The sequence below is a fragment of the Chiloscyllium plagiosum genome, unplaced genomic scaffold (assembly GCF_037043375.1).
Source record: "Chiloscyllium plagiosum isolate Xiang-an unplaced genomic scaffold, Cpla_swu_hap1 HiC_scaffold_8, whole genome shotgun sequence".
NCBI classification, from domain to species: domain Eukaryota; kingdom Metazoa; phylum Chordata; class Chondrichthyes; order Orectolobiformes; family Hemiscylliidae; genus Chiloscyllium; species Chiloscyllium plagiosum.
Window position 1 is genome coordinate 87794869 of NW_028270146.1, and position 23605 is coordinate 87818473.

At 41.9% G+C, this 23605-nt stretch overlaps 1 protein-coding gene across 1 annotated transcript in view; it reads left to right on the forward strand.

Annotated features, from left to right (window-relative positions):
- Positions 1-11713, forward strand: part of ttc9 (tetratricopeptide repeat domain 9) — a 69410-nt gene extending 57697 nt beyond the window's left edge. Inside the window, exon 3 of the mRNA XM_043698134.2 lies at positions 8913-11713. Coding sequence (XP_043554069.2) covers positions 8913-8992 — 80 coding nt within the window. The 3' untranslated portion in view covers positions 8993-11713. The remainder of the gene's footprint in view (positions 1-8912) is intronic.
- The last annotated feature ends 11892 nt before the right edge of the window (positions 11714-23605 follow it).

Consider the following 23605-nt stretch of genomic DNA (forward strand, 5'->3'; position numbering starts at 1 on the left):
AACATTGTGAACTTATCAAACTCCACGTAGACTAGGAAAGCTCAGGTTTAAGTCCTTGACTGTGCTTGCTTCAGCTGATCTCAACAGAGATGGTTTTGAAGGTCACACTACTGATTCTACTCAGGAAGGAGGAAAATTTGCGAGAGCACCCTTGACACTTCAACCTTGATGAAGCATGTAGGAGGGAGCAATAATCCCCTTGAATCTGTTCCATTTCACACCATTCTAGACTACAACTGATTATCTACCTCAAAGCCATACTTACGTCCTTTCCCAATATTCCTTGATGCCACTAGTAAGTAGAAATTTATCAATCTCTCTCATGAACTAACCTATTGTCTGAGCTGCCACAGTTTTGTTGATTACCTTTTAATCAAGTTGCCATAGTCTTATCAGACCATAGGATTCCTCCCTCAATGGAGAGAGATGACTGGTGGTAGTTTCACCTGAGGGCCACTATACCTCAGGCGAGGGCGAAAAGGTTGAGAATGTAACCTCCACTGGTGAGGGGATTGAACCCATGCTGTTGGCAACACACTGCTTTGCAAACCAATCATCCAGGCAACTGAGCTAATTGCCACTTAATACCTTACCTTTGTCACTCTAGCTTGGGACAACCCAATACGTTAACTAGAAACTATTACAGCTCAGGAGCCCCAACAGAAGGCTTTGAAAACAGTTTACTGTCGTCATCATCTGTGAGAATAACACACAATGTTACCACTAACTACTTCTGTCCTTAAGTGGCTTCACAACTTGGTGAATCCTTAATCCTAAAAATACAATTGTAATGTTTGAATTTGTGACTGTTTACCGGCTGATGAATGCAAGTTCAGAAATCCCGGATTCGCCTTTTCTTTTCATCTGCAGGAAAGCTGTTTGTCAAATAATTCAGTTTTTTTTGTTCAGACAAGCTTGATTGAGCACTTCCTTTCTCTCTATAGCATTGCTCAGGCACACATTGTCACCCAGTTACTGCAGTATGGGAATGGCCGGAAGGAAAGGAACAGCATTAACCACCGAGGTGTAACAGTTACCGATTGTGGTTGGTGACCAGTTACAATAATTGATGCCATTTGTTGAACAGTTCCTGTATCTTGTGGTCTTATCCTTGTTATATCAAGAACACAAAAAAAGGCACAAATCAAACTTTTGATCCTCCACGGTGCTGCTAGGCCTCTAGACTCTCTTTCTATCTTTCACTCTCTTGTCCCCTGTCCTGAGCCTCGCACAATTGTCTTTAGGTCCTGCTGTGGCTTGGGGTCCCTCTCGCTTTCTTCCTCGCTGCCTGGTCATTTCTGGTCTCTCCCTGGCCAGTATCACCACTCTCTCAGCTCCTTTAACATCTCTTACCACAGATGAGTCCTACTTTTCAGGAGTCTCACTGAGTCAGTTGCACTTCCGTAGCCCCTGTGCGTGCATGACTGAAGGCTGAGTGAGTGAGTTCATGAAGGAGGGCATGGTGAAGACTGGTCAGGTCGATGGGTGACCACTCACATGCAATAGATTCAACAGGCCTTCTCGCTTCAACTGTTTTCTGTTGAATGGATATGCGTTTGTCAGGCACCAGGGACTATGCTTCATTTGCTCCAATCTAATATCAAAACTAGTCTCTGTTTAGTCTTGTACTGTGGTCCAAGTAAGACAAATGAATTGTAAATGGGAATAGGCACCTTATTTAAAGCTGCTGTCTATTGCAGTTCTCGGGTTCGACTCATTTCTCTCAAATTTCCAAATGATGCATTTGATTTCATAATTTCATTAGATATAGGAGCAGAATTAGGCCATTCAGCCCATCAAGTCTGCTCCACTATTCAATCATGGCTGATATGATCTTCACCCCTATTTTCCTGCCTTCTCTCCATATCCCTTCAACCCATTACCAATTAAACATCTGTCTATTTCCTCCTTAAATTTACTCACCGTCCCAGCATCCACCGCACTTTGGGGTAGTGATTGATCAGGGACAAATTAAATACCCACCGAAACAAGTCTACCAGCAGTCAGATGCTGTGTGTAAGTCACCTGGCCGTTACTACCCAGTGATAAAAGTAACATATGTATAGAATGTACATGTAACCAACAGATGTATTAGAATGAAGGATCCCAATGCCTTTGGGAAATGGTGAATGAATGTTTAGTATTAGTATTTCTAACAAAAGTGGAGGTCAACATTCTGAAAATTCCAAGGAAGCTAATTATGAATCAAGCAATGGGACTCATCAAAATTAATATGAGCAAACTAACAGTAATGAAGAAAATAATAGTGCGAAGGAGTGACAAGTCTCCAGGACTGAATGGTTTCTAGCTCAGGATTTTAAATGAACTAGGTGAGAACCTAACAGATGCCCTGCTTATTATCTCCAGCTTTCTGTCAATTTTGAACCATTTCAGGAGGATGGAAAATTGAAAATGCCGCTCTATTTGCTAAGAAATGCTTGAGAGAGGAATTTTAGGGCAGTTAGCTCATTATCTTTTAGGAGATTATTAGAGACAATAGTTAGAGATGATGGAACAACTTAAATTTTCAGCTGATCAGTAACATCTTTAATTGATCTCTTTTATTCGAAAGATGGAGGTCAAGCCTGATGAACACGATTATACTTTTCTGAAGACGTGACTGCAGTAACAAAAAAAGGGATGGTCTTGGGATGTTTTTCGTGTGGACTTCAGAACACACATAACCCCTTTAGAGAAATTGTTAGCTAATGCTAAAGGATATATATGAGGTTAGAGAATCTTAAGACTGGAGAGTAATAGTCAAAAGATTCAAGCAGGGCTTTTTTGGAGTGAAATTGGTCAACACTTTTATATGCAACTGGTGGTAGAAGTTTGGAATTTTCTTGCCACAAATGGCAATTGATGCCAGATTTGCTGGTACTTTTGTTATCACATAGTATTAGTGAAATGGATTTAAGTTCCAGATCAACTTTGATTTCGCTAAATGGCATGACTAGCTCGAGAGGAGAAAGTGAGGACTGCGCAGTAGGTTAAAATCTTCTAGGAGAAAGTGAGGACTGTGCAGTAGGTTAAAATCTTCTAGGAGAAAGTGAGGACTGCGCAGTGGGTTAAAATCTTCTAGGAGAAAGTGAGGACTGTGCAGTAGGTTAAAATTGACTAGCTCGAGAGGCTGAATAGTCAGTTCCAGTTTCTACATTTCTATGCTCCTATTCCTTTTTCCTGGCCTGGCTCACAATTTCATAGCGGTCGATAGGACTTGGCATGAAAATGCCTATAAATCCATACGATTAAACGTAATGAGCTGTGGTAGAACTTCACTGAAATTATTTGGTGCATGAGGTGGGAGTAGACACTAGCACTCCAACCATTTGGAAATTCAGTCCTCCTTCATTTATCTGGAGTCTCCCAGGTTTAAAGATTTATCTTTTGGGGTGGGGGAATAACACATGACTGGGACACTCTGCTGGAATACATTCTAGCCAGCGATTGATAACTTGGGGTTGATGCTCAGAGTTCAAACCAGAAACATCAAATGGTTTTGACCCTGCTCCTGCAAGAGTTGGCAGGCCATCCATATCCTACTTTCTCCCACTCTTAAAACCGGCCTACCTTTTGTGGAAGAAAGGAGCAGAATCCAAACTAAAGAGAAGGTTAACACAGGCAAGCAGGAGTCTCTGTGCCAAGGTGTATGTGTCAGGCAGTGGCAGACATAGCATTGGCAACTGTATATGCAGTTTTCATTTGAAACGTACTGAGCACTGGAGCCCACTGCAATTCCCATCTGGCACATGGGGTACATGGATAAGTAATGGCCTTTGACAGACTCTCTTTCAGTTATCTTTCCTGTGCTTCCTGAGTTTGAGTTTGTTTCCTTATTTTCTCCCGTCTTCCTACTCTGCCATTATTTGGAATTTTCAAATGCTTTCTGTGACTTCCTGTTATGACGAGAATGAAAGAAAGAGCACCTGTTGAAGGAGCTATCACTGCAGTTATCACCCTTCATGAAGATGGTTGTTGCAATTGTTTTTATAGATGGGTTTTGACTGTGCTATAAATGTTGGATATCTGGTCTCCAGTCAAGAAATGTCAAAAAAAGCCAGGCCATTCCATTAGTAAAGAAAATAGAGTCTCCCTGTCAGGTGAATAGGTAGCCAACTCTCTACAGGCATCAGTTGGTTGATTTAACAAAGCAGACCTTTCAATGTAAGCTGTTGTTCTATTTAGTTTATATCTCTATTCCACAGGGTGAGTCTTGTCAGCACAACACTGATCACCTGCACTGCAGTCAATTTGAATGGATGTAACTCTCTGGATTGGCTTAAGGAGATCTGCTAATGTGAAACTTTCATGCTGTGGTGACATTCCCTTCTACAAGTGTTGGGTGTCACTCATTTGTGAGCCTTTCAACTCTGAGTTGCAAGGCTGTGGCTCAAGTCTGACTGCAGTCATGTGAAAACTTCATTGGCATCTAGCTACTTTTTTTAATTCATTTGAGACCTGGGTATTGCTGACTGGCCAGCATAATTACCCATCCCTAGTTGCCCCTGAGAAGGTGAAGGTGACCTGACTTTTTGAAATGCTGCAGTCCATGTGCTGTGGATTGACCCACAATGCCCTTATGGAGGAATTCCAGGATTTTGACCCAGTGACAGTGAAGGAGCAGTGCAGTATTCCTAGCCCCTGACTGCTCTTGTAGCCCTGTGTTGATGTGTCATGTTTAGTGGAGTTTCTAGTCACTGGTAACCCCCAGAATGTTGATCGTGAGGATTCAGTGATGGTAATATCATTGACTGTGGAAGGGTAACGGTTAGATTCTCTCTCATTAGAGATGGTCATTGCCTGGCATTTGTCTTATGGGAATATTACTTGCCATTTGTCAGCCCAAAACTGGATATTGTCCAGATCTTATTGCATTCGAATATGGACTGTTTCAGTATCTGAGAAGTCATGAATGGTGCGGAACATTATGCAATCATTGACAAACAGCCCCATTTCTGACCTTATGATGAAGGCAAGGTCATTGAAGCAACTGATGCTAGTTTGGCCTATGGCACTGTCCTGAGGAACTCCTGCAGAGATGATGTGGAGAGTTTGCCCCGATACCCATTGATTCCAGTTTTGCTAGGGCTCCTTGATGTCAAGGGCTGTGGGTCTCCCCTCACCTCTGGAATTCAGCTCCTTTGTCTATATTTGAACTAAGGCTGTAATGAGGTCAGGATCTAAATGGCCCTGGCAGACCCAAACTGGGCATCACTCAGCAGGTTATTACTGAGCAGGGCAAAAGTGAGGACTGCAGATGCTGGAAACCAGAGTTTAGATCAGCGTGGTGCTGGAAAAGCACAGCAGGTCAGGCCGCATCTGAGGAGCAGGAAAATCGACGTTTTGGGCAAAAGCCGTAGGTACTGCTTGACAGCACTGTCCTTCCGTCACTTCCCTGATGGCCAATGGTAATTAGCTGGTTGATGAATAGTAATTAGCTGGTTGGATTTATCTTTGTGTACTGGACATACTCGGCAATTTTCCACATTGTCAGGCTGATGCCAATATTGTAACTATCCAGGAAGAGCTTGGCTAGGGGAGCATCAGCATCCAAGGAGCAGGAGAATCGACGTTTCGGGCATGAGCCCTTCTTCAGGAATTCATGCTCATGCCCAAAACGTCGATTCTCCTGCTCCTTGGATGCTGACTGACCTGCTGCGCTTTTCCAGCAACACATTTTCAGCTCTGATTTCCAGCATCTGCAGACCTCACTTTCTCCTATGGGAGCATCAGGTTCTGGAGCACAAGTCTTATCAGTAATATTGTTGGTATGTTATGGGCCTATAGCCTTTGCAGTATCCACTGCATCCAACCATTTCGTGATATCACCTGGAATGAATCAAACTGGTTGAAGATTGGTATCTGTAATGCTGAGGAGCACTGAATGAAAGCACAATGGATCATCCACTTGGCATTTCTAGCTGTAGTTTGCTGCGAATGCTTCAGCCTTATCTTTTGCATTGGTTTATTGAGCTCTTCCAACATGGAATGGAATGAGGTATTTGTGGAGCCTCCTCCTCCAGTGAGTTGTTTAATTGTCCACCATCATTCACGACTAGATGTGGCAGGACTACAGAGCTTAGTTTGATCTATTTGTTGTGGGATTGCTTAGCTCTGTATATCACTTATTGCTTATGCTGTTTGGCATGCAGGCAGTCCTGTCTGGAAGCTTCACCAGGTTGACACCTCATTTTTAAGTTTACGTGGTGCTGCTCCTAGCATGCCCTCCTGCATTCTCCATTGAACCAGGGTTGATGGTAATAGTTGAGTGGGGGGGGGGGGGGGGGGGTGTACCGGGCCATTAGGTGACAGGTTGGGCTGGAGTACAATTCTGCTGTCATTCATGGCCCACAACACGTCATGGATACCAAATATTGAGTTGCTAGAACTGTTCAAATTCTGTTCCATTTAGCTCAGTAATAGCATCCTACAACATGATGGAGGATATTCCCAATGCGAAGGTGAGACTTTGTCTCCACAATGACTGGATGTGGTCACTCTTACTGATACTGTCATGAACAGAGGAAATCTACAGCTGGCGACTGTTAAGGACAGGGTCAAGTATGTTTTTCCTTCTTGTTGGTTCCCTCATCACCTGCTGTAGACTCAGTCCTTTAGAGGACTGAGCTCGATCAGTAATACTGTTGCCCAGCCACTTTTAGTCATTAACATTGAAATCCTCCACCTAGAGTATATTTTGCGACCTTGCTACCCTTTGTGTTTCCTCCAAATGTTCTTCAATGTGGAGCAGTGCTGTTCCATCAGCCGAGGGAGGATAGTACATGGCAATCAACAGGAGGTTTCTTTGTCCATGTTTACCTGCTGCCATGAAACTTAATGGGATCTTGAGTAAATGTTGAGGACTCCCAGGGCAACTCCCTCCCAATTGTATACCACAGTGCCACTACCTCTGCTGGGTTTGTCCTGCCAGTGGGATAGGGCATGGATGGTGATTGTGGTGTCTGGGACATTGCCTGTGATTTGGTGAGCATGATTATGTCAGGCTGTTGCTTAGGCTCTGAAATAGCTGTCCCAATTTTGACACTAGCTTCCAAATGTTAGTGAGGAGGGCTTTGCAGGACTGTTTCTACCATTGTGTTTTCTGGTGCCTAGATTAATGCCAGATGGTCTGTCCAGTTCCAAATTTGGAACATTATCTTGAGCTAGTGAAAAGTAGCCTGCGAATGTATGTATGTCTTCCCTATGCTGCCTGAAGACCTTCCTGCAGGACATGTCAAAGGCATCTAAAAGTCTGTATTGTGAAGCAGAGGGTGTGAAGGCAGACAGTCTCTGGAAGTTGTAGGTCCAAGTTGCATGGTCTGTGTGTTTGTGACCTGGGGTATTGTTGATTTGAGATGGATGGCACTCCTATTAAACACCTTGGGATTTTTTGATATGTTAAGGACTGTATATAATGCAAGTGTGATTAGCCTTTTAAATAATGTTATAGGGAAAAATATTCACAGTCCACATCCACTGATACAATTCAAATTTCCTGAGAGCATTCATTGCATTTCACATCAGCTCATAGCATTGGAAGCAGTCACCAAAAAACTGACCCGGCAAATTTGAGACACTTCCCTGTTTATAAGCACATCGGTAACTAATTCTTTACCATTTCTAGATCCCCCTGCTACCTCTGAAATCTCAATGCCTGCCAATGGCAAATGAGTGGCTCAAAGACTGAGGTGTGAGAGAAATAGCTTCTGAGTCATAGAAGATTGAGGAGTGATCTTACAGAAACATGCATGACTGAGGGGGCTTGACGGGTTGGATATTGAGAAGGTATTTCCACTAGGAGGAAGGCTGATCAGCCAGGAAGCATAACTATAGAATAAGAGCTCATTCATTGAAAACTGAGATGGATAGGAATTTATTTTCCTAGAGGATAATGAAATCTGGAATCCTCCATCCCAGAGAATTGTGGAAGTGGATTCACTGACAGTATTTCAAGAGGAGGAAGATAGATTTTTCAAATCTCAATGTGGAGGGCTATGACACAAAAGAGGAGTTGAGGCTTAGGGCATATGAACCATGATCTAATAGAATAGGAGTGCAGTTGGGGAGATAGCAGGCTCTGAGGCACCAAATAGACTGCTCCTGCATCTATTTCTTATGTTCTCTCCTTGTTTCGAGGTACATTCCTTCAATTCGTTCTCACTGAAGATTCCCTACCACTAGTAAAGGAGATGGCAACTCCAATTTATTTGTGTCCCTTAGGCCTCCCTTGTTCACCTTTATTTAAATGCATTGAAATCACAGGATCAAAGTAAGACTGAGGAAGGATGACGTGTGGTATCCCCACCCCTATCGTTGCTGTGAAAGACTATCCTTGAAACACAGTGATGACCTTGTGGGTTTTGAACTAGCCAGTGTGGTATAATTTAGGAGAAAATGAAGACTGCAGATGCTGGAGAGTCAGAGTCGAAAAGTGTGGATCTGGAAAAGCACAGCATCCGAGGAAGGTACCTGAGGAAGGACTTATGCCCGAAACGTCGACTCTCCTGCTCCTCGGATGCTGCCTGACTGGCTGTACTTTTCCAGATCCACACTTTTCCAGATCCAGGGCTGCACTTTTTGACTGTGTGATGTAAATGCCAGGATAAGAAAGGAGTGAGAGGAGGGTATGAGCCCTGAGGTGGGCGATCTCAGTCAGGGTGATAACAGAAGCACTCAGATTGGCACCAAGATAGAGGGAAGGTGGCAGACTCTACCAGAAAGTCAGCTATAAATCTTTCTCTCTCAACTCATTGCTTTAATTTTCTTTGTATGGACAATATCACTCGCACTACCCAAGGAGGGGATGTTGTGGACGGTTGGTGAAACTTCCTAATCCAAGATACAACAGTGAATGAATTTACATGTGTCGAGTGGCTCAACTTTATTCTTTTTCTGTCCTTGTTTAAATGCAGATACAAATGTCATCAGATACATCCAACTGGCAGAGATGAAGCTCAGCAGATGCTCGCAGAAGGAGAAAGAAGCACTTTAAAGGCATTCGATACTGCAGGGGTAGGAGAGGACAACTGCTGCGGTGACTGGTGGGCTTTGTCTCACCATTAAACTTTATTCTCTGGATTGGAAGCTTGCCTGCATGAGACGAGCTCCGGTTCCCCAGCTGAGGAACTGCAGAGCCAGAGGCCATTTGAAGTTTGGCATTTTGTGTAGCCAGAAACGGATTGGGAAAAGATCTTGAGGCTGTGACGTCATTACAAGAATTTCGGCAAGCTTTGTTAGGAACATTTTTTTTAAAAATTGCATCGCTTGTTGAGGAAGGTAACGTGTTTAAAAAGTTCTTCTTTTTTTTTTAAATGACTGTTAACAGAAGTTTACAGAGAAACTGAAAGTGGGAGTAGTTTACCACTCTCCGTAGATGGGGAGAGAAGTAAGTTTGCAATGACACCACAGCAATCTCTCAAAATGGCCAACTCCAGATCTCCTGATTGAAAACTGGCCAAGGGAGATTATCATCAAACAATTGATTTGATGGACAGCATCCAAAACATTTGAGCAGAAAGCAGTCCTGTATATTTGCACTGCCATTTAGCCTTTACTCATTAAAGTTTTAGCAATTTGAAGGAAAGGTTGAGAGTTGTTGCTCGTAGAACCTATTTAGAATAATACACGTGAATTATTATATTCAGATTTTAAGAAGTACCTGTACAGTGAGGGAACAAGTATCTATAACTATTATCAATTTTGATAAACATGCTTTAAATTAAAAAAAATACTTTTATTGAAGTGGTATATAACACAAGTGTTGAGCATGCTAAGTGCATTGGCAAAACAAAGTGGAAGAAGAGCACAATAATTGTTTGCAATTACCCTGAGATTATGTTGCAGTGTGCAAAATGCATAATGCACTTGTCTAGAGCTTTTCTATCCATTATTTTAGTGGCGATATTAAACAATTAAGACAGAAACGTGCACTTGGTAGCTGGAGAAATGGAAGAGAGAGAAATGTATTATTTTTTAACTAGAAAAGAAGATGGATGTTTTTAGGTCTCACTGATAGCCATTTGTTTCCATGGTGATAGAGTCCATTAGCAACTGCACAGAAAACATAGATGTGTGTTCTAACACAGTAGACTTTGAATATCTTGAGACCTGAGGGTGTTAATATGTATCTGCTGGTTGTGAGACTTTACGTGTTAGTCAGTACTCACAATTTCATTAATAAGTCATTGACTTTGAACAGTTGTTTAAATGATTTACTAGGAGACGGTCTCTATTCTAACAGGCACATTGCAAAAGAGAGTGGAAGCTGAACTACTCATTAATAAAATTACAAGTGCCAGGGCAAATGCTGCACTTGTCAATTTTCAAATAATTAAATAATGGATTCAGCTCTTATTAGCCTATGTTGTGAACAGTGCAAGCAATATCTTAAGACAGTGCATGGAAGAGTAAAAGAATGTGTTATAGGATAAGAAAGGGTTGGAACTGCACAGTGAACATCTGAAAAATAAAAGGTAATATTGTGTGTGGTACCAGAGCAGCTGGGTATTAAAGCCATTCCCCTCTAATTTCAAATTTCCAGTATTTATAAATTTGTTTTCTCCAATTGATACAATGAGCATGTGTTATTAGAGGGAAATATTAGAGCAAGGTATTTGGAAAATTTATACATCAAACGACACATCTACCCAACAATCTGGAAGAATGCCCAGGTTTGCCTTGTGCACAAAAGCAGGACAACCCCATCCTTATCAGTCTACTCTCCATCATCAGCAAAGTGATGGAAGGGATTGACAGTGCCATCAAATGGCCCTTGCAAAGAAATAACGCGTTCACTGATGCTCAGTTTGTATTCCACTTGGGCTGATATCATTACAGCCTTGGTCCAAACATGGACAAAACAGCTGAATTTTCAGAAACTAGGTGAGAGTGATTGCCATTGACATGAAGGCTACATTTGACTGAGTGTGGCATCGAAGAGCCTTAGCAAAACTGTAGCTGATGGGTATCAGGGAAAAACTATAGTTGGATCATGTCTGGCACAAAGGAAGATGGTTGTGTTTGCTGGAGGTCAATCATCTCAGCCCCAGGGCATCACTGTAGGAGTTCCCCATGATAGTGTCCTAAACTCAACCATCTTCAGCTGATTTAAGAATGACCTTCTTTCGATCAAAAGAAAAGAAATGGGATGTACACTGATGTCTGCTCCGTGCTCAGCATCATCGACAACTGCTTAAATTCTGAATCAGTGTCCACATGCAAGATCTGTACAGTATACAGGCTTGGACTGATAAGTGGCAAGTAACACATCACCAATGACAGAATTTAATCATCGTCTTGTGATGTTCATTGGCATTACCATCACTGAATCTTTCATGGTCAACACTCTGAGGGTTATCATTGACCAGAGACTGAACTAAACCAGCCAAATAAATATTGTAGCTACAAGAGAAAGCCAGAGGCGAGGAATCCTGCAGTAAGTAATTCACTTCTTGACTCCCTACAGTGTCAGTCCACTATCTGCGAGGCATGTTTTAGAACTGTGATATATACTTCACTTGCCTGAATAGGTGCAGTTCTCTATTAGTGGGCGGCACGATGGCACAGTGGTTAGTACTGCTGCCTCACAGTGCCAGAGACCCAGGTTCAATTCCTGCCTCAAGTGACTGACGGTGTGGAGTTTGCACATTCTCCCCGTGTCCGCGTGGGGTTTCCTCTGGGTGCTCCGGTTTCCTCCCACAGTCCAAAAATGTACAGGTTAGGTGAATTGGCTATGCTAAATTGCCTGTAGTGTTAGGTGAAAGGGTAAATGTAGGGCAATGGGTCTGGGTGGGTTGCGCTTCGGCGGGTCGGTGTGGACTTGTTGGGCCGAAGGGTCTGTTTCCACACTGTAAGTAATCTAATCTAACTCCAAGAGTCTCAACACTATCACAACAAAGCAGTTGGCTTGATTGACATTTCTTCTAACACCTTCCACAATCACTCCTTCACCACCAGTACTATTGGCTACAGAATGTATTATCTCCAAAGTACATTGCGGCAATTGTCCAAGGGTCCTCGGACATATCTTCCAAACCCAGAGGTTTTATCATCTGGAAGAACAAGGGCAGCCAAAATATAGGAACCTGCAAATTTCCGTCCAAGCCACGAACCATCTTGACTTGGAAACACATTGCTATTCCTTAAGTGTAGCTGGATCAAAATCTTGGAGCTCACTTTTGAGGGGTACAGTGGGTGTCGCTAGAGCCCCAGGGCAGCAATGGTTCAAGAAGGCAGCTCACTACTACCACCTCCAGGTCAGTTAGGGATGGGTAATGGATGTTTGCCTACCCAGTGATGCTGCATTCCATTTGTGGTGTTTTTTTTAATTGTTATGCTAGATTAGGTGATATGGCTGAGTAATCCCAGTATTAGTCATTTTGAGGCCTGGATCAGAATTAAGGACACTACGACTGCACGAGAGCTCATGATATTTCTACCTGGTTTCAAGTTAGCTAGTGCAATGGCATGATTTTAATCATGTTGTGTAGGGGATGAAGGTGCACATTGAGATCCCAAAATAAGAGACTGGTTAATCGATCATTTGAATGGGCTAATTGAGGGAGGAATCTAGGAGGACACTGAGTTTGTTGATCTAATTGAACTTTAGCTTAATGCCTCATCTAAAGGACATCCCACTAATGATACAGCACTCCTTTAGTGCTGCCTTGGGCCACTAATGTCTTGAACCAACATACACCTGACAAAAAATTGAAATGTCAAGGTACCACTTTCCTACAGTATGCCCTTTTTCTTTTAAATATAATTATGAGCATTCTCTCTCTTCTAAGAAATCAGTAAGTTATCAGTATATAGTTTAAGTAAACAGATGTAGGCTTTGTTGAAGGAACTGCTTGGAGAAATTATTGAATTTGACAAATTGTGAGGGAGCTAAATTACATCAGCAATGATACAGTCATCAGCTGGGAACATTTCAGTAAGTTCAGATGTGGCTATGTTGATGCAGCTTCCTCTGCTGTCAGACTCGATAACAACTTCTGAAAAATAATCACTAAGTGCGGCTCAGCTAATTCCGAGTGATTTATCATTACCACTGGTGACAAGGTTTGCTTTTCAACAATGAATTAGGTCACAAATCCATTTATTCAATACAACAGATTGAAGCATATAACGTTTATTTGTTCCCCCACACTTACGAAAATTGGGGGATGTCTTGAGTCAAAGTAATTGCTCTGATCTGCTATAACTCTGTATAATTCTGCTTGAAGGAATCTCAGTGCCCATTGTATATATTGAGAAATGGTCTCTTGTTAATTTACTTTGCTATGCTAAAGCCACGGTATTAGCTGTTACTGATAGACCAGATCTTTCCACATCTTTTGCTATTTCCTGGTTAGTTTCAATTTCAATTTGGAAGAAAAATTTCAAAGCACTTAATTCTGACTCAAGGATAGGTTACGAATCCCAAAGTACATAAAAGTGTGGCGCAGGTAAAGTGAGAGGTGGAGCTAATAGCTACATCACACTTGCTCGATTTACTCAATACATAGAAAATAGGTGCAGGAATAGGCCATTCGGCCCTTCGAACCTGCACCACCATTCAACATGATCATGGCTAAGCGTGCAATTTCAGTATCCCACTCCTGCGAGGGCTCTGTCCAGCTCCCTCTTGAATATAAGTAATAAACTGACCCCAACAGCTTTCTATGGTAGAGAATTCCACAGGTTCACAACTCGGAGTTGAAAAAATTCGTCCTCATCTCAGTCCTGAATGGTTGACCCCTTATTCTTAGTCTGTGACCCCTAATTCTGGACTTCCCCAAAATCGGGAACATTCTTCCTTCATCTAGCTTGCCCAGCCCCATCAGTATTTTATATGTTTTGGAGTTATTCCCCAATCCCCATCCAATTCTAAATTCCAGTGAGTAGAAGCCCAGTCTTTCCTCATATATTGCATACAGTTCTGGTCACCACGCTACCAGATGGATGTGGATGTTTTGGAGAGGGTACAGAAAAGGTTTACCAGGATGTTACCTGATACGGGGGATTTTAGCTATGAAGAAAGGTTGGTAGACTGGGTTTGTTTTCACTGGAAGACAGGAGGTTGAGGGGTGATTGGATAGTACTTGTAAGATTGTGAATGGCATGGATAGAGTGAAAAATATGAAGCTTTTCCCTAGGGTGAAACACAGGTTCAAAGTACGTGAGGGGAGGGATGTTTAAAAGAGATTTTCGAGGCAAGTTTTTCACACAATCGGTGGTGAGTGCCTGGACTGCACTGCCAGAGGAGGTGGTGGAAGCAGACACAATAGCAGCATTCAAGAAGCATCTGGACGAACACATGAATAGGAAGAGAATAGATGGATACAGATCCTGTAAGTGAAGACGCTTTTAGTATGAAAGAGCAAAATGTATCAAGCAGGCTTAGAGAGTCAAATGGCCTATTTCTGTGCCATATTGTTCTTTGCCAGTCCTGTATGGTTCTTTGCCCAAGAACCAGCCTGGCACATCAAATCTGGAGGAGTAGTTGAATGAAGAATGGTCACCCGGGCACTTTTCTCAGCTTCTGGGCGAGACAGAAAGTGAGAGAGCACTAAAAGCAGAAATTGAGAGAAGCTGACTAAAATAATGGCCCCACGTCTTGTGGCTGTACTTTGAGGGCAGAGAACAGATTTCCAACAGATCCGAACTCAGTTTATGCTGCTTCTAGCCAATAGCTAGGTTAGGTACTGCATTGCAGTTAATTTTAAGACCTTTTCTGTACTGAGATCACATGCTGAAAGAGAAAACTTTGCCTTCTAATGCTAGCGCATTAAAGCCATGTGGCAGCCACCTCAACATGAGCGACTCCTTTCCCCAGACAAAAATCCACCTTTTTACTGAGTTAAGCTAATCCAACTCCCTTATTTTTAGTGTTAGAAGCTAATTTACTGTAGGTTGGTGACAGTTGGGTGAAAGCAGGATTAGGCTCATCTGCAGCAAAAGTAACCATCTGGCATTATATAGATAACCATTGGGAGATCATATCATATTGCCAATTTTTCCCTGTCTAACTCCAAACTCTCAAAGTCAGTGCTGGAGTTGACAAAATCACATAGGCAAGGGATTGGACCTGCACCTCTTCAACTCAACTATTCATTAATGACCTCGGAGCAAATAAATTGAGTATTGAATATTTTCATTTTTTTTTCCAGTTTTGAAAATTTCCAGAGGTCTGATGGTTCCAACTATTTGTTCTTCATGATGCCTTATTGATTTTCAACCAGGCCAGTCCTCCATATAGTGGCCAGGCTGTAGATACAAATTTGACGTAACCATAAATATTAATTTAATATCATGGGAAAACAAGACAGTGTGATAATTTAAACTTAAGTGTATGGTTTTTTTATTTATTCTGAATTGTCCCAAGTAGCACCATCTCCTATGTATCTACCTGGGGCTTTAGTGATTGGAAATGGGCTGATTTGGAGAGCTCATCTGACTTGCTGTCTTCCTATGCTCTGTTGTAGCTATAGCTTATGTCATAGAACAACATTTTTTTGTTACCACAAAGGACTGTAGGAGATTAATCGTAGCATGTGATTAGTGAAGGACATGGTCAAGTCATCTCATGTGAACTCCTGATCTTAGCACAGCCTCAACGTTTCTGAGCTACTGCATGTGTTAGAAATATATATCCTAATTTAAGTTAGTTTTGCCTCCAGTGCATGATCAAATTTGTCCAAGACTTAAAGGAGTTAGAGTATCAATTTAGGAGTCACTCAGAGATGTTCAAAAAGACTGGTGTGCTCTTGGACACTGCCTTTAGCAGGAGATATTGATGTCTAAACAATTTGATAAAATGTCTTGCTGAGGAGAAATGTTTTCTCTCATTGAAGTAAATCTCTTCCCTTTACAGCAGTCTAGGTAGGGTCATTGACTATTTTTAAGACCGATGTAGAGAGATAGTTGACTAACAAGTAAGGCAACCATTATTGGGGTGGATGGAAATGTGGAATTGAAGCCCCAATCAAATCAGCTATAACCTTATTGAATGACTGAGCAAATTCAAGGGACTGAATGGCCCTTGGATGTTCACAGGAGAGGGAATAATTTAGGCTGTTTATTTTGTTTTAAGATTCATTTAACTCTAAAAATGGTTAGCTCCTTAATTGATAAAAATCTAATGGCCTTATCAGCACTCATCACCAAGAGTCCTTCACTAATACTTCATAAACCTATGATCTCTACAATGCAGGAGGACAAGGGAGGCTGACGCTTAGGACCACTACCTCTTGAAAGTTCCCCTCCAAGTCATTCATCATCCTGACTTGGAAAATTATTGCTGCTCCTTCAGTGTCAAAATCCTGGAAGTCCCCTTCCCACAGCACCTTGGGCATAATCACTCCACATAGACCATAGTAATTCAAGAGGTTGTCTCACTGTTAGTTTCTTGAGGGCAATGGGGAATGGGCTTGAAATGATAGCTCAGCCAATGATAACTGACTACTTCAGTAACATCACAAACCCCGAGTCTAAGGGTAGTTGATTAAGGTCTCATTTTTAAAAGTAGAGCAAAGCTTAATTCCCAAATCCTTAACTGATTTTGTTTAAACTGGCAGGTATAGGGCAATTGTTGGAAATGTTTCTAAGGTATATTTGCTCAGTCATTCTTCAGCCATGATTGAATGGAAAAGGTAAATTTACTTGAACATGCTGGTGATGGGAGCTCCTGTCTCTGGTTGCACAGCAATTAATTACTCTTTGATTTAACAAGTATGAGACTGTCTTAAGGTATTTGCATAAACTGGCTTACACAGCATAGAAAGTATGATAAGATCTGAGGACTTCTATTTTCAGCATTGAGTTCACAAACTAAGTGATTGCTAGACAAAACCCAGCTCTACAGTAAGCTTTTTCCACTGACAGCTCTCCTCTCCGGGAAGAAAAGTGCTGGAAAATGCAGTCCATTAGACCATCCAAAAATTGACACTCAGAATTTTCACACAGATCTTCACTTAGTACATTTGGCCTCTGAAATTGGCCGTACTGAAAACAGAAAGAATTTGGTTATATCTTAATAGAAATGGACTTATGCCATATCAATATATAATACCCAAGTGAAAATTGAGCATTAATTCAGTCTGTCTGAGTTAACAGGCAAAACCTAAAAGCAGCAGTTCATGTAGTATCGTGATCTGGCAGAGTCTGATTTGTTCTTGGTGTGCTGTACGTAACAGAGCTGACTCTGTCACCTTTTACATCATTTGCACCCAAACTGGCAGTGAGGAATGGGATTCATTTGCTTTCGGGATTCATAGACCCTGGCATCCCTTATTACTATCTCACTAATCATGAAGAGATGTTAGATGTTACTGTGAAAAAGTGGGCGATGGTGTTGACCATAGCTGTGGGGTACCTTGTAGTCTTGAACTGGGACGTGCCTTCTCTCTAAGGCTTTGTGTGCGTGGCTACAGATCAATCATTCAAATCTGGAGGGTCTTGCTTTCCTTTAATGGTTTAAGTTGGCATACTTATCTCAGATTGTAGTTACTGACAGTGCGCTGGCCTCAGTGGTTAGCACTGCTGCCTCACAGCGACAGAAATTCTGGATTGATTCCACCCTCGGGTGGAAGGCTGCATGGAGTTTGCACAATCTCCCCATCTCTGTGTGTGTTTTCTCCCCCAGTCCAGTTAGCAAGTTAGCTGGATTGGCCATACTAAATTACCCATCGTGACCAGGGATGTGCAGTCTTCGCATTGGCCTTTGGCATATAAAGCACATCCACGTCCTTTTAGCACAGATTTGGGCTCAAACCTGATTCCTAGGAACGTTGAGAATCTACTTGATTGAGATCACAGAAAATAGAATTATTTTGTTTGAGAAAGCGGACTGGTATCTGTGCCTTTGAACCGTTACCCAAACATGAGCGAGTGCCCAAACGTGGAAGAGAGGAGAAATGGTGACGTTTAAAAGGAAGGAAGTTTAAGGTTTGCTGTTTCTCGGCCAGGTCAGCGGATTTTGGTCATGAAGTTGACCGAGTGGGTCAGAACACTTTGTAACGTACAGTTCCTTTACTCTGCTCAGATGCAGCATTTCAGGACAGTTTCGAAGGGAAAAAAAAACATGGTACGCTTTTTCCTAGGTCCCACCAGTCTTCTCTGGCTGCCATTAAATTGGCCAGTTTAAGACTGGAGTTGTGCAGTTTGCTCTTGGACAGCAGGAATCACCTTGACCCTGACACATACTGGCTAGCAGACAGAAGGAAATCTCAGTCCTTTCTCTGTGGAATTTAAATCGAGGTACAGAAACTCCATGGCAGGCAACAAACACATGGCTACCCGTGTTCTGACAGAGTGGGAATTCTTAAAGAAAAAATGTTCCATGCGAGAGAACATCAGTTTTAGGGCGACACTGATTGCTTTTTACAAAAACTGCTGCCTCAGCCAAAACACAGACGATAAACAAAGAAACCATTTAGTCCAACTACGACAGATATCCATTAGCTACATAGAAAGTAAAAAGGGAGAAAAGAGTGTTGAAACCAATTTTTGCCACAGCGGAAGAGATTAATTGAATTAAAAGCACTCAGCTGCCTGTCTCTCTCTCTCTCTCTTGCATCAGCATGTGGTTCTTATCAGTAAACTCATTCGGTCGTGGGGGCGAGCTAGCACATTTTTACTAAAATGAAAGGGCAGTGGTTCTGTTGAGTCAGTACATTTTCACATTGCTGCAATATAACAGTCTTTCAATTGATTTGGTGTAAGAGCTTTTACAATGTTTTGGCATTCTCCTCCCTGCTCTCTCTCTCTCTTTGTTCATGCCACATATGTAAGATATTGTCTCAGTTTGCAACAATGTCAACAAATGGTCACATCTGTTTTCCTCACGCATGGTGTCTGGAAGCACCTATTTTCGCGACAAAACCGAGGAGGGGGGTTTGACCAGATTTATTCATGACAGTGGGAACAATGAAAGTGAAAACTGGAGGAAAAAGCAGAGTGAGCATTTAAAAGTAAAACCTCGTAGAACTGTTTCGCATTTTAAATCAAGTTTACTGACCTTCACTTGGTCAATAAAACCAAAACAAGATGTTGCTTTTAGTGACTCGAACCCTTCATTTGGTACTTTGGGAGGCACGTACTCTAAGGTCTAAACGATAGTGAAGATCACAGTCAAATCTGCAGGTCTAAGGTATTATTGCTTCAACTTGTGAAGCACAGTTCAGTTGGAATCGATACTGAGTTTATTTACAAGGACATTTTGTGTTTCTGCCTGGGTTGATATATTTAGCCACACGCTCAAATCAGCAGCTGGACTGCTCATGATGTGGAATCTGAAAGCTGTTCGAGCTATGCAGGTGCTTAGAGATTATCAAAACAAGAAATAAAATTGCATCCATCTGAAGGAGGTCAAGCTGAAGCAACATATGCAAAACATGATATGATTCCCTACAAGAGAAACACAAAAACCTGGCATGGATTCCCCCACCCCACCCCCAGCCCGACAAGGGAGACAAAATGTGACTGAGCTGAAAATGTGTTGCTGGAAAAGCGCAGCAGGTCAGGCAGCATCCAGGAACAGGAGAATCGACGTTTCGGGCATAAGCCCTTCTTCAGGAATGAGATTCCTGAAGAAGGGCTTATGCCCGAAACGTCAATTCTCCTGTTCCCTGGATGCTGCCTGACCTGCTGCGCTTTTCCAGCAACACATTTTCAGCTCTGATCTCCAGCATCTGCAGACCTCACTTTCTCCAGACAAAATGTGACGCTGACGTTAACATTTCCTCCGGGTTCTCTTCTCCGCCCACTAAGCAGACAGTGAGATCCTGCCCCTGCCACCACCCTCGTGCTCCCGGTGAACACGCGACTCAGGAGTAAGCCTCCTGCCCCAGTGCAGTGTCTGTCAGGTCCCAAAGTTCCACTGCGGGGATGGTCACTGTTTGGACTGTGGGGTGGCGGCAATGCTAGTTAGCCAGAGATGGGGAGGGAGGGGTAAGAAAGAACTGTGTTGCCTCTATTGGGTTCAAGGGACCTATAAAATAAGGATCTCCTCACTCTGTAGTCCAAGAAATGAAAAGTGGCACCCTTCAAATGGGGTCCCTTCCTCCACCCACCAGAGAATTGTTACAAGAGGGTGGGAGGAAGCCAGTAAGTGGCCATTAATTACCTCAATTGACCCAAGGACAGCAGGGACATCTCACACCTTCCTCACCAGATGGTACGTTATGGTCTATTATCCTGCCCCAGAGGTTCATGTCATTCTGGGTCATTACATTGTTGAATATTTTATATCCTTCCATCTCATTACCCTTCTCTAGTGCAACATCTATCTTAATCATTGAGAGGGTGACAACACAACTGCTTCCAGGTCTTTACCATGAGTACAGTATAATTGGCCATTTACAGCTCCCAGAGGACCACACCATTCTGGTTAGGAGTTAGAAAGATCACAGTAGTCATCAGAAAAATGCATGGACTTAAAGCAATATTATATTTTCCACATTCCTAAAGCAAAATTATGTTGTCATTAAATCACAAAACCATGTTGTCTATACTTTATATATTCTGACCATTGATGAATATAATATGAAGCCATGTTCATATCCATTGATCTAAGGTAGATGTGATCTCGAATGGGTTGTAAAATACCATAAATCTAAACCTGTGTCAGACTTGCAAAGACTTCACAGCATTGTGGCATTTTCTAATCTTATATAAAATGGTATAAGCTTATAAACTCAGTTTGAAAATAAAGTTGTAAAACTGCAATGGTAAATATTTATTTTAAATCAATAATAGGGCTCCCGCCTGGTCGATTTTCCTTAGCCCAGATTTGACCTCTTCCTGGAATCGAACCATCTTCAAAGCTCTCACATTACTGCAATATCCTTCCTTCACAAGTGTTAGTAAGTGCAAGACAGTTCGAGGAATGGAACGATTAAGGTTGGCTAGTCAGTTATTTGGTGAACTTGGTCATTTCAAAGGCTCAAAATGGAAATAACAACTAATGACTTCTGACAGATTTCATCACCGTTTTGTAAAGTTGCCCTATAATCATAAATTCAGCTGTTACTACAATACATTTACACTTGATGGAATAAAATAATTAGATTATTTTGTTTGCATTTTGTACTTGTGCAATGTACATATCTGCATCCTTTGGATAATTTGTGATATTTTCTATACATTGGTGTAAGCACACTGATTCATGCGAATGATTGAATTGTCACAGCGGAAGAGATTAATTGAATTAAAAGCATTTGGCTGCCTGTCTCTCTCTTGCATCAGCATGTTGTTCTTATCAGTAAGCTCATTTGGTCTTGGGGCTAGCAAGCACATTTTTAATAAAATGAAAGGGCAGTGGTACTGTTGAGTCAGTATGTTTTCTACAATCCATGCTATTGCTTATAAAGGCACCCTTGACCCTCTCTCTGTTATATTCAGGCAGACTGGCTTAGTTTCTTGGCAGCACTGTATAAAGAATGCAATCAGTCTGGCTTAGAGTGAGTAAGTAATGGCCATTTTGGTACAATGTCATCTCCACTACCTCGTGTCCCTCCCACCTCCATTCCCCCACTTGTCAACTTTGCTTCACAAAATTACCAACCTCAGCCTTTACTCCCCACACCACCATCCCCCCCACCACCCCCCAACATGTCCCTCAGCTTAGCTTCCTTCTGACATTGCCTTCCTCTGCCATTACTTTATCTTCATCATTGAAACTATTCCCTTCTGGCTGTTGTTCTAAACTCACACTGAAGGCGTCCATCTAGTGACAAAGGTTGGTCAGTGCAAGGACTCGATATCTCGCTGTACTCACTATAGGCTTCCACTAGATGGAGTGTGATCAATCTAGAAGTACAGGTATATTTATAAATATTGTACGGGGTAAACTGTGTTGTATTTCCTTTGTAGTTAGTGATATGTGTGTTATCTGGAGTCTCGCAAAATATTTCAGCTGTTCATGAATGGTAAAGTATTTTAACTTTTTTATTCCAGGCATAAAATATCCGAAGGAACATAACTCGGACTTTAACATTGATTTGTATGAGAATCTGATACTCACTTAAAGTCTTTTCTTTTAAAGGCGCAGCTACAACTTTGGAGTGACAAATTACTGTAATGCTCCCAACAGAAACTGTACTTATTGGGATACAAATAAAATACTGCTAGGGTACAAGATTTTCAATTTGTGTTTTGAAATAGTTTTTGAAAAGCCCATTAGTACAGTGACAAATTCAGATTTTATCATAATGTCCATACCAAAATATCCATGTGCTAAGGTTTATAAGGACACAATGGTATCAGTAGCTGTCCAGATATTAATGATTAGGAAGAGTAGGAACAGCTCACTCAGTTGAATTCCAGCTTACTTGACTTACATTTATACAGCTTATTCTTGTTGAGGACTCTAACGTGTACAACAGACTGCACATCTATTGTGCACCTCTATTCCTGATTAAGGGCTTTTGTCCGAAACGTCAATTTTCCTGCTCCTCGGATGCTGCCTGACCTGCTGTGCTTTTCCAGCACCACTCTAATCTAGACTGCACATCATCAACCTATTGGAGAAAGAAAATCATTGACCTTTGTTGAACCAAGATGTTGTGTTTTTCAATTGATCTTTGGACACCTGAGTCCTCAGTGATCAATGAACTGCAAGATCAAACATCTTCATTCGAGGAAAAGGAGGAGGGGGAAAAGAAGGAAAGTAGTTCACATTGAGTCATTGCATTTGTTGAATATTTTATATTCTTCCACCTCATTACCCTTCTCTAATGGAACATACATCTCTCTCATTGGGAGGATGGCGACATGTTTGCTTTTGGGTCTTTACCATTAGTACAGTATTATTGGCTACTTGGAGGTTTGGAAAAGTAGACCTTTCACCATGTTGAATGGCAAGGAATGGTGCATTTGGACTGATATATCCAAACAATGGTCAACTATGATTGACAACTGGGGTTGATGTCTTAGATATCTAGAATACTTAGATTACTCATTCTGTCTCTCACACACACACAGTTGTCTTTTATTTTAAAATGATACATGGTAACTATACAATCCAGTCATTGAAAGCAGCCATTTTGGTCAGACAATCTTTTAGAGATTTCAGAGACATCCTGCCCATTACAACTGGAGGTCAAAACAACACTTTCTCTGGTAACACTGTCAAAAATGAAACACAATTTGAGCTCACTGTTGCCTATATAGTTGTTCATCATTTTATTTGTAGCTAAGGCAGGGAGAATCTTAAATTGGGACAAGCTATTGTTTCATAGAGGGAAATTAGAGTTGTAGTAATTTACCTCTTCAATCATGGGATGTCTGTTGCTGGCCAGGACAACATTTATTGCCCATCCCTAATTGCCCAGAAGGCATTTAAGAGTCACCCACATTGCTGTGTTGTCTGGAGTCACATGAAGACCAGACCAGGCAAGGATGGTAGACTTTCTTCCCTCAAGATCATGAACCAGATGGATTTTTCCCTGACAATCATCAGTAGTTACTTAGCTGCTGTTAACCAGCTTTCTATTCTAGATTTTTAATGAATTGCAGTTTCACCACCTACCATGGTGGGATTTAAATCCAAATGCCCAGACCTTAGCCTGGAGTTCTAGATTGTTGGTCCAGTGACATTACTACCACACCATCTCCTCCCCTC